Below are 17,135 nucleotides of genomic sequence, written 5' to 3' on the forward strand. Positions count from 1 at the left end.
AAACACATACAACGGGATCATTGTTGTTATAAACAGGACCGGGACATGACAGGGGAAAGTCACCCTCTAGTGTACACAAACAAACCACTCCTCTCAGACAGCCACCCACCTACACGTCCTCCACTTACCTCATTGGTCTTGAAACTCCGCCCTTGCATACCATGCCTCCAAAACGCCAGAACGCTATCTTGGAGACACACTGTAAAGACGCGTGGATGTTACACTGACCACAAAAAGCACAGATACGAGCTGAGAAATGCTTCACATAAAAAAACATTCTTAGGACATTGAATTATCTTTCTGCGTAGAGACGTACACACAGATGGAAAAATATGTCTTCAGCACCACAGGGCCCAGTCTTTGGTGTCTTTGGGTATAGTGCAGTCTATAGTACAGTGTGTCTGTCTATAGTATAGTGTGTGTCTATAGTATAGTGTGTGTCTATAGTATAGTGTGTGTCTATAGTATAGTGTGTGTCTATAGTACAGTGTGTCTGTCTATAGTATAGTGTGTGTCTATAGTACAGTGTGTGTCTATAGTATAGTGTGTCTGTCTATAGTATAGTGTGTGTCTATAGTATAGTGTGTCTGTCTATAGTATAGTGTGTGTCTATAGTATAGTGTGTGTCTATAGTATAGTGCAGTCTATCGTACAGTGTGTCTGTCTATAGTATAGTGTGTGTCTATAGTACAGTGTGTGTCTATAGTATAGTGTGTGTCTATAGTATAGTGCAGTCTATCGTACAGTGTGTCTGTCTATAGTATAGTGTGTGTCTATAGTACAGTGTGTGTCTATAGTATAGTGTGTGTCTATAGTATAGTGCAGTCTATAGTATAGTGTGTCTGTCTATAGTACAGTGTGTGTCTATAGTACAGTGTGTGTCTATAGTATAGTGTGTGTCTATAGTATAGTGTGTGTCTATAGTATAGTGTGTCTATAGTACAGTGTGTGTCTATAGTATAGTGTGTGTCTATAGTACAGTGTGTGTCTATAGTACAGTGTGTGTCTATAGTACAGTGTGTGTCTATAGTATAGTGTGTGTCTATAGTATAGTGTGTGTCTATAGTATAGTGTGTCTGTCTATAGTATAGTGTGTGTCTATAGTATAGTGTGTGTCTATAGTATAGTGTGTGTCTATAGTATAGTGTGTCTGTCTATAGTATAGTGTGTGTCTATAGTATAGTGTGTGTCTATAGTATAGTGTGTGTCTATAGTATAGTGTGTCTGTCTATAGTATAGTGTGTCTGTCTATAGTATAGTGTGTCTGTCTATAGTATAGTGTGTCTGTCTATAGTATAGTGTGTCTGTCTATAGTATAGTGTGTCTGTCTATAGTATAGTGTGTCTATAGTATAGTGTGTCTGTCTATAGTATAGTGTGTCTGTCTATAGTATAGTGCAGTCTATCGTACAGTGTGTCTGTCTATAGTATAGTGTGTCTGTCTATAGTATAGTGCAGTCTATCGTACAGTGTGTGTCTATAGTATAGTGTGTCTGTCTATAGTATAGTGCAGTCTATCGTACAGTGTGTGTCTATAGTATAGTGTGTCTGTCTATAGTATAGTGCAGTCTATCGTACAGTGTGTGTCTATAGTAGTGTGTCTGTCTATAGTATAGTGTGTCTGTCTATAGTGTGTCTGCCTGTGTCTATAGTGTGTCTGCCTGTGTCTATAGTGTGTCTGCCTGTGTCTATAGTGTGTCTGCCTGTGTCTATAGTGTGTCTGCCTATGTCTATAGTGTGTCTGCCTGTGTCTATAGTGTGTCTGCCTGTGTCTATAGTGTGTCTGCCTGTGTCTATAGTGTGTCTGCCTGTGTCTATAGTGTGTCTGCCTGTGTCTATAGTGTGTCTGCCTGTGTCTATAGTGTGTCTGCCTGTGTCTATAGTGTGTCTGCCTGTGTCTATAGTGTGTCTGCCTGTGTCTGTCTCTAGCGTCTGTCTCTAGCGTCTGTCTGTCTGTCTCTAGCGTCTGTCTGTCTGTCTCTAGCGTCTGTCTGTCTGTCTCTAGCGTCTGTCTGTCTGTCTCTAGCGTCTGTCTGTCTGTCTCTAGCGTCTGTCTGTCAGTCTCTAGCGTCTGTCTGTCAGTCTCTAGCGTCTGTCTGTCAGTCTCTAGCGTCTGTCTGTCTGTCTCTAGCGTCTGTCTGTCTGTCTGTCTCTAGCGTATGTCTGTCTGTCTGTCTGTCTCTAGCGTCCGTCTGTCTGTCTCTAGCGTCTGTCTGTCTGTCTGTCTCTAGCGTCTGTCTGTCTGTCTGTCTCTAGCGTCTGTCTGTCTGTCTCTAGCGTCTGTCTGTCTGTCTCTAGCGTCTGATGGCTGTCTGTCTCTAGCGTCTGTCTGTCTGTCTCTAGCGTCTGTCTGTCTGTCTCTAGCGTCTGTCTGTCTGTCTCTAGCGTCTGTCTGTCTGTCTCTAGCGTCTGATGGCTGTCTGTCTGTCTGTCTGTCTCTTTGGTCTGTCTGTCTGTCTGTCTCTAGCGTCTGTCTGTCTGTCTCTAGCGTCTGTCTGTCTGTCTGTCTCTAGCGTCTGTCTCTAGCGTCTGTCTGTCTGTCTCTAGCGTCTGTCTGTCTGTCTCTAGCGTCTGTCTCTAGCGTCTGTCTGTCTGTCTGTCTAGCGTCTGTCTGTCTGTCTGTCTCTAGCGTCTGTCTCTAGCGTCTGTCTGTCTGTCTCTAGCGTCTGTCTGTCTGTCTCTAGCGTCTGTCTGTCTGTCTCTAGCGTCTGTCTCTAGCGTCTGTCTCTAGCGTCTGTCTGTCTCTAGCGTCTAGAGAAGTGTGAATGCCGTGGTTATGGAAACGTACCTATCGCCTCGATCTGGAAGTTAAACGTCAGCTCAGCAGACAACTTCCTGCTTGACTTCAACCGTCCCTGTAGGTTCACGATTTTTATACACCCTGAGCAGAGGAAGTAGTTAATGGTTTCATTTACTTATGCAGAAGCTGGAATTTCTCATTTGAGAATAAAATAATTATTTGGGTTAGTCAAGTTGTTGCCGGGAGGTAAACCTTACTGTCGAGACAAACTAATATGGTGTCCCTCTCCAACTGGGTGACGTGGATGACACACGTCTGGGGCGTATCTGAGGGGACAGAAAAACAACTCATTAGAAACAATCATCGCCCTAATGAAGACCATCATCATCATTGCTGCGACGACCACGTTCCACTGACCAGCCTCTGTGAACCAGGAGGATGTTGAGTTGGGGTTGACCGTTCCGAAGCGGACCACTTGGCTGAGCTCGGTGCCCTTGCTGACGGCCACACAGATGAGAGGGTACTGCTGCTCTGGTACCACCAGCATCTCAAACACCTCCAGAGGACAGGGCAGGGGGAAGTCGATGTTCTACAGGAGAGACCAAAGGAGATAGATTTAGCAGGCCGTTACACACCAGAAAGACAAGCAATGTTCACACGCTACTTTAGCCAATCTAATAAGCTGTCTGAACAGGACTGCATTTGGTTATCCAAGCCAGATAGGGTCCATTATATCCCATGAGTCATCCTCAGTCAATCTGCCCCAGAATGACCTGAACTGACCCAAACACTGACTGACCTTGATGAGCATGAACTTCTGCATGGGCTCCACCCACTCCAGCAGAACCACACTGGACTGGAACGCTCCACACAGGTACTTGTGACCACTGTATGGGTTCCTCACTGCACACAAACAAACACATTCAAGGTCTCTCACAACCGGTCTTTGAACTCTGAGCTATACTCTATCAATATGTCTTGTCCATTATTCTGAACTATCCTCAACTTCTCTTATTTAATTGTACCTGCAAGTCAAGAATGTTGATAATATATGCCATTTAGCAGACGTGTTTATCCAAAGCGACTTCTGGTAGTGTGTGCACAGATTCGTAAGGGTGATCCACCTTCCTGAGCACTCACCTACACAGCACTTTTGGCAACCTTTTGTGTCTGGAATCTTATTAGATACGGCAAACTTCCTACAAGGATCATAAGGGACAGACCTCAGTTTTATATGTATCCCGATAAACACCCCAAGTTCAAACCCAAATGAATGAAAATAATTCACATATCCTACCGTGGAATCATCTTGTCTGGGAGTTTGTGTGTAGGAATGGCCATGGGTAACTTCTGCATTTGCCGGGCATGCTCGAACAGACCAGCTACGTTATGAGAGTAGAGCTGGGAGGCTTTTCCTGAAGCAATAACAAAAAATCATTTTCAACTGGAGTTCTAAACCTTTAAAAAGGAAATTTATGACCCCAAAAATAAAATAAAAGGTCTGCTTCCAAAACACATCTTGCAGGGCAAGACTATATTTTTGGGGAAAGGGCAGACACCATTTAAACAGAGAAATCCCTGCCTCAATTTTCCAGAGTAAAAGTTTTGAAGTGCCTCTTAAATGTGTACCTTTATGGCAGAGAAATGTCAAAATGTCAGAGCAGCAAACCTTACTTACCCCTACTACTGCAAAACCATTCATAAATACAGAACAAACATCAAAGTCCAAGATAGTCTTACCAGATATAGAGAGCAAGCAGTTGTTCATAACATAAAGCCAAGTGCAACGCCGGGGAAAGAGCTGGGGACAGAAGGAGATTGAGAGAGCCAATGAAGATTTGAATACAACATTCAGAATCCTCCATTGAGGAAAAAAAAGCATTGTGAGCAAGATTGTTTCTTCAACCAGAAGAGAAAAGAACAAACCTGCTCCATTGACGTCTCGTGCAGTTCATTCAGGTTCAAAGTGTAGATCCCCTCCTCAGCACCAAATATCAAATATTGGTCTGAAACAAAAGAGCCAATTAGTCGTGTTAACGGGATACTTCAGGATTTTGACAATGAAGCCCTTTATCTACTTTCCCAGACATAGATGAACTCGTGGATAAAAACATGTCTCTGCGTGCAGCTTAAAGGAAGTTTATGACGAGCATCAGCACAATTGCTAACTAGCGTTAGCGCAATGACTGGAAGCCCATGGTAACTGCTAGCATGCTAGTAGATACTAGAGACTTCCAGTCATTGTGCTAATGTTACTTAGCATTGACTCGCAAAAAAGTACCTCTAACTTACTTCATACTGGATGCAGAAATAAAAACAGTATCCATGAGTTGGTACCCATCTGACTCTGGGGAAGTAGATAAAGTACTTCATTGCCAAAATCCTGAAGTACCCCTTTAATCAAAATCATCATCATGACAATGATTCATCCAATAAGTCATACCAATAAAGCTGTAAAAAGTGACACCCAAGTCACTGATAGGCTGTCCATTAATCACGGTACCCCATTCTGCTTGTTTGTTTATCTGTCGGCCCAGTTGCCTAGTCAACGCCATTTTACCTGCTGTTTGTTGTGCTAGCTGATTAGCCTCGCCTACTGTTTTTAGCTAGCTTTCCCAATTCAACACCTGTGATTACTGTATGCCTCGCTGTATGTCTCTCCCAAATGTCAATATGCCTTGTATACTGTTGTTCAGGTTAGTTATCATTGTTTTAGTTCACAATGGAGCCCCTAGATCCACTCTGCATACCCCTGTTACCTCCTTTGTCCCTCCCCCCACACATGCGGTGACCTCACCCATTACAACCAGCATGTCCAGAGATGCAACCTCTCTCATCATCACCCAGTGCCTGGGCTTACCTCCGCTGTACCCGCACCCCACCATACCCCTGTCTGCGCATTATGCCCTGAATATATTCTACCATGCCCAGAAACCTGCTCCTCTTATCCTCTGCCCCCAACGCTCTAGGCGACCAGTTTTGATAGCCTTTAGCCGCACCCTCATACTACTCCTTCTCTGTTCCGCGGGTGATGTGGAGGTAAACCCAGGCCCTGCATGCCCCCAGGTACCCTCATTTGTTGACTTCTGTGATCGAAAAAGTCTTGGTTTTATGCATGTCAACATCAGAAGCCTCCTCCCTAAGTTTGTTTTACTCACTGCTTTAGCACACTCTGCTAACCCTGATGTCCTTGCCGTGTCTGAATCCTGGCTCAGGAAGGCCACCAAAAATTCAGAGATTTCCATACCCAACTATAACATCTTCCGTCAAGATAGAACTGCCAAGGGGGCGGAGTCGCAGTCTACTGCAGAGATAGCCTGCAAAGTAATGTCATACTTTCCAGGTCCATACCCAAACAGTTTGAACTACTAATTTTGAAAATTACTCTCTCCAGAAACAAGTCTATCACTGTTGCCGCCTGCTACCGACCCCCGTCAGCTCCCAGCTGCGCCCTGGACACCATTTGTGAATTGATCGCCCCCCATCTAGCTTCAGAGTTTGTTCTGTTAGGTGACCTAAACTGGGATATGCTTAACACCCCGGCAGTCCTACAATCTAAGCTAGATGCCCTCAATCTCACTCAAATCATCAAGGAACCCACCAGATACAACCCTAACTCTATAAACAAGGGCACCCTCATAGACGTCATCCTGACCAACTGGCCCTCCAAATATACCTCCGCTGTCTTCAACCAGGATCTCAGCGATCACTGCCTCATCGCCTGTATCCGCCACGGAGCCGCAGTCAAACGACCACCCCTCATCACTGTCAAACGCTCCCTAAAACACTTCTGTGAGCAGGCCTTTCTAATCGACCTGGCCCGTGTATCCTGGAAGGACATTGACCTCATCCCGTCAGTTGAGGATGCCTGGTCATTCTTTAAAAGTAACTTCCTCACCATTTTAGATAAGCATGCTCCGTTCAAAAAATGCAGAACCAAGAACAGATACAGCCCTTGGTTCACTCCAGACCTGACTGCCCTCGACCAGCACAAAAACATCCTGTGGCGGACTGCAATAGCATCGAATAGCCCCCGTGATATGCAACTGTTCAGGGAAGTCAGGAACCAATACACGCAGTCAGTCAGGAAAGCTAAGGCCAGCTTCTTCAGGCAGAAGTTTGCATCCTGTAGCTCCAACTCCAAAAGTTCTGGGACACTGTGAAGTCCATGGAGAACAAGAGCACCTCCTCCCAGCTGCCCACTGCACTGAGGCTAGGAAACACGGTCTCCACCGATAAATCCATGATTATCGAAAACTTCAATAAGCACTTCTCAACGGCTGGCCATGCCTTCCGCCTGGCTACTCCAACCTCGGCCAACAGCTCCGCCCCCCGTAGTTCCTCACCCAAGCCTCTCCAGGTTCTCCTTTACCCAAATCCAGATAGCAGATGTTCTGAAAGAGCTGCAAAACCTGGACCCGTACAAATCAGCTGGGCTTGACAATCTGGACCCGCTATTTCTGAAACTATCTGCCGCCATTGTCGCAACCCCTATTACCAGCCTGTTCAACCTCTCTTTCATATCGTCTGAGATCCCCAAGGATTGGAAAGCTGCCGCAGTCATCCCCCTCTTCAAAGGGAGACACCCTGGACCCAAACTGCTATAGACCTATATCCATCCTGCCCTGCCTATCTAAGGTCTTGAAAGCCAAGTCAACAAACAGGTCACTGACCATCTCGAATCCCACCGTACCTTCTCCGCTGTGCAATCTGGTTTCCGAGCCGGTCACGGGTGCACCTCAGCCACACTCAAGGTACTAAATGATATCATAACCGCCATCGATAAAAGACAGTACTGTGCAGCCGTCTTCATCGACCTCGCCAAGGCTTTCGACTCTGTCAATCACCAAATTCTTATCGGCAGACTCAACAGCCTCGGTTTTCGGATGACTGCCTTGCCTGGTTCACCAATTACTTTGCAGACAGAGTTCAGTGTGTCAAATCAGAGGGCATGCTGTCCGGTCCTCTGGCAGTCTCTATGGGGGTGCCACAGGGTTCAATTCTCGGGCCGACTCTTTTCTCTGTATATATCAATGATGTTGCTCTTGCTGCGGGCGATTCCCTGATCCACCTCTACGCAGACGACACCATTCTATATACTTTCGGCCCGTCATTGGACACTGTGCTATCAACCTCAAACGAGCTTCAATGCCATACAGCACTCCTTCCGTGGCCTCCAACTGCTCTTAAACGCGAGTAAAACCAAATGCATGCTTTTCAACCGATCGCTGCCTGCACCCGCATGCCCGACTAGCATCACCACCCTGGATGGTTCCAACCTTGAATATGTGGACATCTATAAGTACCTAGGTGTCTGGCTAGACTGCAAACTCTCCTTCCAGACTCATCAAACATCTCCAATCAAAAATCAAATCCAGAGTCGGCTTTCTATTCCGCAACAAAGCCTCCTTCACTCACGCTGCCAAGCTTACCCTAGTAAAACTGACTATCCTACCGATCCTCGACTTCGGCGATGTCATCTACAAAATGGCTTCCAACACTCTACTCAGCAAACTGGAGTCTATCACAGTGCCATCCGTTTTGTCACTAAAGCACCTTATACCACCCACCACTGCGACTTGTATGCTCTAGTCGGCTGGCCCTCACTACATATTCGTCGCCAGACCCACTGGCTCAGGTCATCTACAAGTCCATGCTAGGTAAAGCTCCGCCTTATCTCAGTTCACTGGTCACGATGGCAACACCCATCCGTAGCACGCGCTCCAGCAGGTGTATCTCACTGATCATCCCTAAAGCCAACACCTCATTTGGCCGCCTTTCGTTCCAGTACTCTGCTGCCTGTGACTGGAGCAATTGCAAATCGCTGAAGTTGGAGACTTTTATCTCCCTCTCAACTTCAAACATCAGCTATCCGAGCAGCTAACCGATCGCTGCAGCTGTACATAGTCTATAGGTAAATAGCTCACCCTTTTTCACCTACCTCATTCCCATACTGTTTTTATACTGTTTTTATTTATTTACTTTTCTGCTCTTTTGCACACCAATATCTCTACCTGTACATGCCCATCTGATCATTTATCACTCCAGTGTTAATCTGCAAAATTGTATTATTCGCCTACCTCCTCATGCCTTTTGCACACATTGTATATAGACTGCCCATTTTTTCTACTGTGTTATTGACTTGCTAATTGTTTACTCCATGTGTAACTCTGTGTTGTCTGTTCACACTGCTATGCTTTATCTTGGCCAGGTCGCAGTTGCAAATGAGAACTTGTTCTCAACTAGCCTACCTGGTTAAATAAAGGTGATGTTTCAGTAAGTTGGCGTGTCTGTAAAGGCGGCATCATACTCACATGGACCTTGGGTGTGGGTGGGAGACCATTACTGATTGGCTTCTGAAAAGAGGGGGAGGAGATGCATACAGAGAGACACAGATAAGGTCAATGATCACTGGTCCACATTTGATTTAGATAAATGGTTTACTGGCTTTAATAATAATCAGTATGGTGATGCCCGAGTGTGAAAGGAACGTATTGAAATGTCAGTGTTAATAAGGAGAGTGTGTGGGATCTGGTGGCATTACGGGAATGTCCTTCTTGTCTTTCCGTATGGGGACACTAGGGGGCATGGTGGACTGCCTCTCTGCAGCACTGTCCTTCTCTCCATTCTGGTGAGAGCTCAATCCATTACCTGCAGCAGGAGACATGTTTATTACACTTACCTCGGTAAGTGTGTGCATGCCTTTGTGTGTGTGTGTGTGTGTGTGTGTGTGTGTGTGGTATTTCACACGCATGAGATTAAAGCGGCATTTACACAGGCAGTCTAATTCGGATCTTTAGCCCAATTATAAGCAAAAGAGCAGTCTGAGGTCAAAAGACAAATGAGTGGAAAAAGCTCAGAATTGGGCTGCCTGAAGACAGTAGCTCAATGGTGTGAGTGTTCTACTGAGACGTACACACATTTGCTAAAATCGAATTACTACTAGTCAGTATTAATGGAATATATTTGGTTAGGATTACAAGAGTGGGACATCTCTCAAACTAAATGATTTGATCATGCTAACACACTGAGCTGAAAGTTCCATTACATTTGGATTGATCATGGACAACATGTGATATCAACAATGGGAGAGAGGAGGCAGGAGATTGGTTACAGACAAAGTCACATGACTACAGCAACACTGCACTCAGAAAGTATTCAGAGCTCTTGACTTTTTCCACATTTTGTTACGTTACAGCCATATTCTAAAATGTCCCCCCTCATCAATCTACACAGAATACCCTATAATGACAAAGCAACAACTCTATTTTTGTATTTTTTTTGTGCAAATTTGTAAAAATAAACTAAAAATCATATTTACATAAGTATTCAGACCCTTACTCAGTACTTTGTTGAAGCACATTTGGCAGCGATTACAGCCTCGAGTCTTCTTGGGTATGACGCTACAAACTTGGCACACCTATATTTGGGGAGGTCTGTCAGGTTGGATGGAGAGTGTTGCTGCACAGATATTTTCAGGTCTCGCCAGAGATGTTCGATCGGGTTGAAGTCTGGGCTCTGGCTGGGCCACTCAAGGACATTCGGGTTCCATCGGGTTCTTGGTCACCTCCTGACCAAGGCCCTTCTCCCTTGATTGCTCAGTTTGACCGGTGGCCAGCTCTAGGAAGAGTCTTGGTGGTTCCAAACTTCTTCCATTTAAGAATGATGGAGGCCACTGTGTTCTTGGGGTCCTTCAATGGTGCAGACATTTTTTGGTACCCTTCCCCAGATATGTGCCTCAGCACAATCCTGTCTAGGAGCTCTATGGACATGGCTTGGTTTCTGCTCTGACATGCACTGTCAACTATGGGGCCTTTATATAGACAGGTGTGTGCCTTTACAAATCATGTCCAATCAATTGAATTTACCACAGGTGGACTCCAATCAAGTTGTAGAAACATCTCAAGGATGATCAATGTAAACAGGATGCAGCTGAGCTAAATTTCGAGTCTCATAGCAAAGGGTCTGAATACTTAAATAAGGTATCTTTTTAACAAATTTGCAAACATTTCAAAAACCTGTTTTCGCTTTGTCATTATGGGGTATTGTGTGTAGCCTGCTGAGGATTTTTATTTTTATTTAATACATATAATACAGTCTGTAACGTAACAAAATGTGGAAAAGGACAAGGGGTCTGAATACTTTCCGAAGGAACTGTATACATCCACAGACAGAGAGACAGACAGACAGAGGAAAGGGGAGGGAGGGAGAGAGAGAAGGTGCGAGACACTACAGACGCTGATTGATGGGACTAACAACCAATCAGGGAGGAGTGACGTCTATGGGGCTACCAATCGGCCGGCCTTACTCTCTTCTTCCTCCTCCTCCTCCTCCTCCTCCTCCTCCAACACATCTTCCAACTCCTCTTCCGTGTGTGGGGCATGAAGCCACTCCCAGAAATGCCTAAAGCTCCCAGCATCATTCCCCTCGGGCTCTGAGCCAGCCTGGCTCTGTGTACTCTCGTTACCTAGGCTACTGCGTCTGTGGGGGGGCAGGCGTGGGGGTGGAGGGCGGGGGGGTACATTTGAGGTGGGTCGGGCGGGGCTCTCGGGTACGGGGCAGCGCTTGATGGTCCCCCCTCCGCCTACATCATCCTCTCCCTGGGACGGGCTCTCCTGGGGCGGACAGATAGATTTGGGCTGGAGGGAGAGTGGGAGAAAATGGAGAGAGGAGACACAGAGACAGAGAGTAAGAGAGACAAAGACAGCAGAAAGGTAGACAATCTCTAGAGGTTGATTAATGCTTGCCCTTTTATTCCTAATTTGTCAAGCTCTGCTGCCCATCTTACAAATGTAATATCAATAGTTTGAATTAGCTTTGAGAGAAAATATTGATGTATGCAACACTGATTTTTGCTCGAGGGTCCTTTCCACTAAATAGTAGTCTTGGTTGTTTGATCGTACTCCAAAATGCTGCATGCTGTATGATATATGCTGGTGGTCCTACCTTGGGGGGAAGTGGGGGTGGGACTTTCGGCCTCATGATGGTACTGTGTTTGCTAGAGGGAAAGAGATTGAGGTAGGGTTAGTTTTGTAAGACAGTGACAAAATTCAGAAGGTTCCACATATTGACAGTTATAAAACAATGTTGTCACAATAAGTGTTAACACAGAATGACAGACACAGTGACAGACTATCACTAACAACATGGTCTCCTATCACAACACAGTGTTAGACAACTAAGTAACACAACATAGTTTTAGACAACAGGGCAGTTGTGGGTAAAGACAACAAAGGTCTGTCAACCCCCGAAAACACCATAAGACAACTGACACACAAGATGTTAGCATTCCCTTGAACAGGATATCCCAAAAGCCCAGTCAATGTAATGTGTATGTACAGTGTGATATATTACAGACACCACTCAATCATGACGGACATAGACATGGCATCAATCAGAGAACACTATCAAACCCTCAATCACGACAGACACAGACAGGGCACCAATCAAAATGAGTCACAAGATCAACGTCACCATGAGAGAACACAAACCAAGTAGCACTGGGTTAAACCAGAGGGTTGGGGATTAGATGGACCCCAAGACAACCATGTCAACACTAAGGATACAAGCAGCGAGAACCCACATTGGAAACAGACGGCAAACGGGTGGTTTGAACACACACTGAGATCAACAAGCATGGAAGCAGGTGTCACAGAATGATGAACACACACTAAGAAACAGATAAGGAACGGCAGGGGTCAGGGGTTACGGCAACGCACAGTCTGACCATAGAACCCAAACATGACAACAATCACATTCATTATCTCACAGATGGAAGACGATGCACAGTCAGCTAGACTGCTTAGAGGAAACAACATGAAACATGTCAGAAATTTTTAGATAGTTCTGCTCTACTGCGTTAATGAACAAGACCCAAGTCTGAGTCCGAAGATCAAACTCCACTGTGGGAGGAAACAGGGATACTGGAGGCGCAGAGATGGACGGAGAGGTGTTTTTGGCCAGGGAGGGAGCACAGGAGGGCACTAAAGGCACAGCACGGGCATGTAGTGGAATGCGGCATGAAGATGTGTGAATGAAACTGGAAGAGGTAGCCTCCTTCCTCCTCAGAGAGGGCGGATGGTCTAAAACACGAGAAGGACTTACAGTTGAGTTTCATCATAATCAGTCTCTAAATGTGACCTGAGGAGATTGGGGGGGGGGACTCACAGCAAGGCAAAGAGGCCAAGAGGCAAAATGAAGCTGCTCTCCTCTTTCACCCACTGGGAGGAGACACTGAGACAAGGGGAAATTAACTCAACTACACAACTAGGGTAACATAATGATACTTAAACAACATAAAGGTACAGCATAACTAAAGAACTACATTGCTATATAATTAAACCAAATAGGAATATATGTCTTACTAAACCTTAATACTATATTTTGCTCATTTTACATGTAGGGCTGGGGGATTTCAATATAGACTATGTAACTGGATAAGGCTTATACTAAGTAATTAAGTCAGTGTATAAGTCATGCTTTGTTGAAGCTCACGGTGTCAGGCGATCTTACAGGGCAGCCTGCACTGACAAAGACTCCTGTCAAGTAACGTGTGAAACGAACGAAGGAGAAGTTAAAAATGGAGGACAAAAAGTGTCAACTCAGTGACAGAATCGCACATGACATGAGTAAAGGTGTTATTTCTCAGAGGGGGGTTCTGACCTAATTTAACACAACATTTTTTAATGCTACAGAGCAAAAAACCCATGGAAACCGCAGAGAAGATTAATTCAGCGTACTTGAGTGTGATAGTGTGTGAGTTTCATCCCAGCTGAGATGACGTCATAACCCATTTAATATTTACCTTAGCCACTCAAAGTTGTACACTCACCCGGGATGTGTGAAGCTGCCAGGTCAGCTATGTGTAAGCAACAGTGTGTTTGTGTATGCACGTGGGTGTGCATGAGAGAAAATTTGAATATGAATCCTATGAGGTTGTCCCCCCCCCCCCTTACAGGGCACTTCTTCTGAGCTGAGTTCCAGGAAAGGTGTCATGAATAAATGATCAGACGCATCAGATGCCTTCCTCTCTACAGGAAGTCACCTCTCAGTACCACACCACCATCTGCTCGGGCTAATCTCTACACAGATAAAACAGGAGGACAGGAGCGGGGGAGGAAGGGAGAGCGGGGGAGGTGAGGACAAGAGAAGGTGAAGAAGAGAAGAGAGCTGGCGAGGCAAGGAGAAGAGATAAAGGAGAGGAAAGACGATCAAACTTAGGGAAGGGACAGGAAGAACAGAGGATGAAAGGTGGAGGAAGAGGAGTAGAAACCCAGAAAGAGTGACTTACTTGTTCCCTCCCACCAGGCTTGGAGATTCGTGTCCATAGTCCCGTTGAAGATCCTAGAAGGAGGCATATCACAATTACAGGACTGTTTCTGAAACACGACGACACACAGTCAATGTGGAAAGGCACCATGGCTGAGGTTACCTACTTTACAGCATCAACTATATTAAGAGCTGAGACACATGCATACACACAACACCTACAACCACTTAGAGATCGTGTGGAGAGAGACGAGGCTGAGTGTGGTGTAACCTCAATGACTCCCTGGTCACACTGGTGACACTAATGAACAGGCCATCCAGGACGTTACAGGACCGTGACTCCGTGAGAATAACCCCAGGGGCTGGCAAGGCTGATGACACTATAGGTCAGAGGTCACCACTGCAGTGGTGCTTAGAGAAAAAACACTGAAATGATAGTTCCTAATTATGAAAGATGTTTCTAATGTGCATGTGCGATATAAGTAAAGGGATATGACAGCATTTTGCACTACGGAAACACACACACACACACACACACACAGATGAGTATGTTATGTGAGTGATATGAATGGAAAATATACTGTATAGAGGTATTTCAGCAGAATTAGCTGCAACGGTATGGGCGAAGGGTGACGTGTGTGTGTGTGTGTGTGTGCTGCATCAATGTGATTGACTTTACTGAACAGTATCATTACGGGTAGGGATGCACATTTTGGGACATATTCAGAGGTGGAAACTTTCCGTGGGAATTAATGGGAATATATGGGAATTAACGCAAATTAATATCATTTAAATGTAGATGTTTTTTGCATTGGATATATTTACCATATCATATGGAGACAGAAACATAAACCTTTTACCTTATAATAAGTAGACATAATTGCAAATGATTAAATCCTTCCAATAGAAATTTAAAAAACGAATTGACCATTAAATGAGTTGACTCTTCACATGGGATGATTTCACTGAACACTGAAAGGGAATATTGAATGATCCCCAATAATCCATCGCATCTCCCAAAAACATTTTCGACATACATCTGTAAAATGATAGTCTAGAAACTAAAGCTTTGGTTGTTCTCCTCTCAGACTTCCATGTCTTCTCCCTGGACCTCCTCAATGTCCACCTCTTGAACATCAGACTCAGGCCTCATCTTCACTGTCACTTTCCAACCTTGTTGAGGATGGCTTGTTGTCAGGCTCAAAAAGTCTAAAATTTGCCCGGATGGCCACCAATATTTCAACCCTTGTATTGGTCAGCCTGTTGTGTGCTTCGGTGTGTGTGTGTTTCCAAACAAGGAGGCTGATGTTGGTGGGATTTGGAGGATGATGGAGGCAACAGGGGAAAGAGCCTCAGATCCACAACGTCCCTTCCACCAGGTGGCTGATGAGATATGTTGGCACGACTGCCATATTGCATCTCCATCCCAAAGCCCTTGCTTGGAAGTGTACTGCGCCAGACTGCCAAGAACCTTGTCCTCATCCAGGCCAAGGTGGCGAGACACAGTAGTGATGACACCATAGGCCTTGTTGATCTCTGCACCAGACAGGATGGAGGATACTTGGGGTCCAACATGTACGCTGCGGCATGTGTGGGCTTCAGGCAGAAGTCTTCATGCTTTTTGATGTATTTCAGAACTGCAGTTTCCTCAGAGTCTGAACATCAGACAGGATGGCATTGTTTCCCTCAATCCGTGTAATGGCTACTGCTATAGGTTTCAGGAGTTTCAGGCTGCTTACCACTCTCCCAAAATACATCATCCAGGAGGATCCTCTTGATGAGGCAGTCCATATCGGCAGACTGTGATATGGCCATTGCTTGGAGAGACACCTTTCCCTCCAGGAGACTGTCAAAAATGATGATGATACCACCCCAACGGGTGTTGCTGGGTAGCTTCAATGTGGTGCTCTTATTCTTCTCACTTTGCTTGGTGAGGTAGATTGCTGCTATAACTTCATGACCCTTCACATACCTAACCATTTCCTTGGCTCTCTTGTAGATTGTATCTATTGCTTTCAGTGCCATAATGTCGTTGATGAGCAGATTCAATGCATGAGCAGCACAGCCAATGGGTGTGATGTAAGGGTAGGACTCCTCCACAGACCAAGCAACCTTCATGTTCGCAGCATTGTCTGTCACCAGTGCAAATACCTCCTGTGGTCCAAGGTCATTGATGACTGCCTTCAGCTCATCTGCAATTGCAGAGACCGGTGTGTCTGTTGTCCCTTGTGTCTGTGCTCTTGTAGAATACTGGTTGAGAGGTGGAGATGATGTAGTTAATTATTCCTTGCCCACGAATATTCGACCACCCATCAGAGATGATTGCAATACAGTCTTCTTTCTCTATGATTTGCTTGACCTTCACATGAACTCTGTTGAACTCTGCATCCAGCAAATGAGTAGATAAAGCATGTCTGGTTGGAAGGGTGTATGCTGGGCAAAGAAAATTCAGAAATCTCTTCCAATACACATTGCCTGTGAGCATCAGAGGTGAACCAGTTGCATAAACAGCAAGCAAGACATTCATCAGCATTTCTCTGACTACGTTCCTCCATTGAGTCAAAAAACTTCTGATTCCAGGAGGACCATGAGCTGTTGGTATCGATAAGGTGTCGGATTCATCATTTTCACCTCGAATAGAAGTAGAGGGACTTTTGTCAGAGATTGCTTGTTGTGCGTGCTGAGGGAACTTTATGAACTTGGCCAGATGATTCTGCATTGTTGTTGCATTCTTCACATATGATTTGGCACAATATTTGCAAACGTACACAGCTTTTCCTTCTACATTAGCTGCAGTGAAATGTCTCCACACATCAGAGAGTGCTCGTGGCATTTTCCTGTAAAGATTATTTTAAAAATGAGTAAATAAAAATCAAAGACAATTCCATGTACAGATAAATAGTTAAGCAGTTAGATTAAACAACTCCTTTGCAAGAAAAAAAAAAGAAAAGATGTAATTAAACATATATGGAAACAGGTGAATTAACACTCCTCAGTTAGCAGGCTCAAGCAAGCTAAAATTCCACATGGTAGCAAAAACTAACTAGCAGAAATGGTTAATAAGTTAGAAATTATTTAAAACACACTTTTATGTAGGCTACTATTTACTAGTTAACAAAAAATCATGT

At 44.9% G+C, this 17,135-nt stretch overlaps 1 protein-coding gene across 1 annotated transcript in view; it reads right to left on the reverse strand.

Annotated features, from left to right (window-relative positions):
* LOC118378972 (mitogen-activated protein kinase kinase kinase kinase 3-like) overlaps positions 1-17,135 on the reverse strand; it is a 97,902-nt gene that overhangs the window by 1,307 nt on the left and 79,460 nt on the right. Inside the window, exons 15-28 of the mRNA XM_052498250.1 lie at positions 14,030-14,082; positions 11,686-11,737; positions 11,207-11,378; positions 9,284-9,390; positions 9,050-9,095; positions 4,666-4,745; positions 4,480-4,540; positions 4,037-4,154; positions 3,880-3,938; positions 3,539-3,642; positions 3,157-3,328; positions 2,997-3,065; positions 2,788-2,880; positions 129-199 (exon numbers count right to left, since the gene is read on the reverse strand). Of these exons, the coding sequence (XP_052354210.1) occupies positions 129-199; positions 2,788-2,880; positions 2,997-3,065; positions 3,157-3,328; positions 3,539-3,642; positions 3,880-3,938; positions 4,037-4,154; positions 4,480-4,540; positions 4,666-4,745; positions 9,050-9,095; positions 9,284-9,390; positions 11,207-11,378; positions 11,686-11,737; positions 14,030-14,082 (1,257 nt within the window). The remainder of the gene's footprint in view (positions 1-128; positions 200-2,787; positions 2,881-2,996; positions 3,066-3,156; positions 3,329-3,538; positions 3,643-3,879; positions 3,939-4,036; positions 4,155-4,479; positions 4,541-4,665; positions 4,746-9,049; positions 9,096-9,283; positions 9,391-11,206; positions 11,379-11,685; positions 11,738-14,029; positions 14,083-17,135) is intronic.

The sequence above is a fragment of the Oncorhynchus keta genome, chromosome 36 (genome assembly GCF_023373465.1).
Source record: "Oncorhynchus keta strain PuntledgeMale-10-30-2019 chromosome 36, Oket_V2, whole genome shotgun sequence".
Lineage (NCBI taxonomy): Eukaryota > Metazoa > Chordata > Actinopteri > Salmoniformes > Salmonidae > Oncorhynchus > Oncorhynchus keta.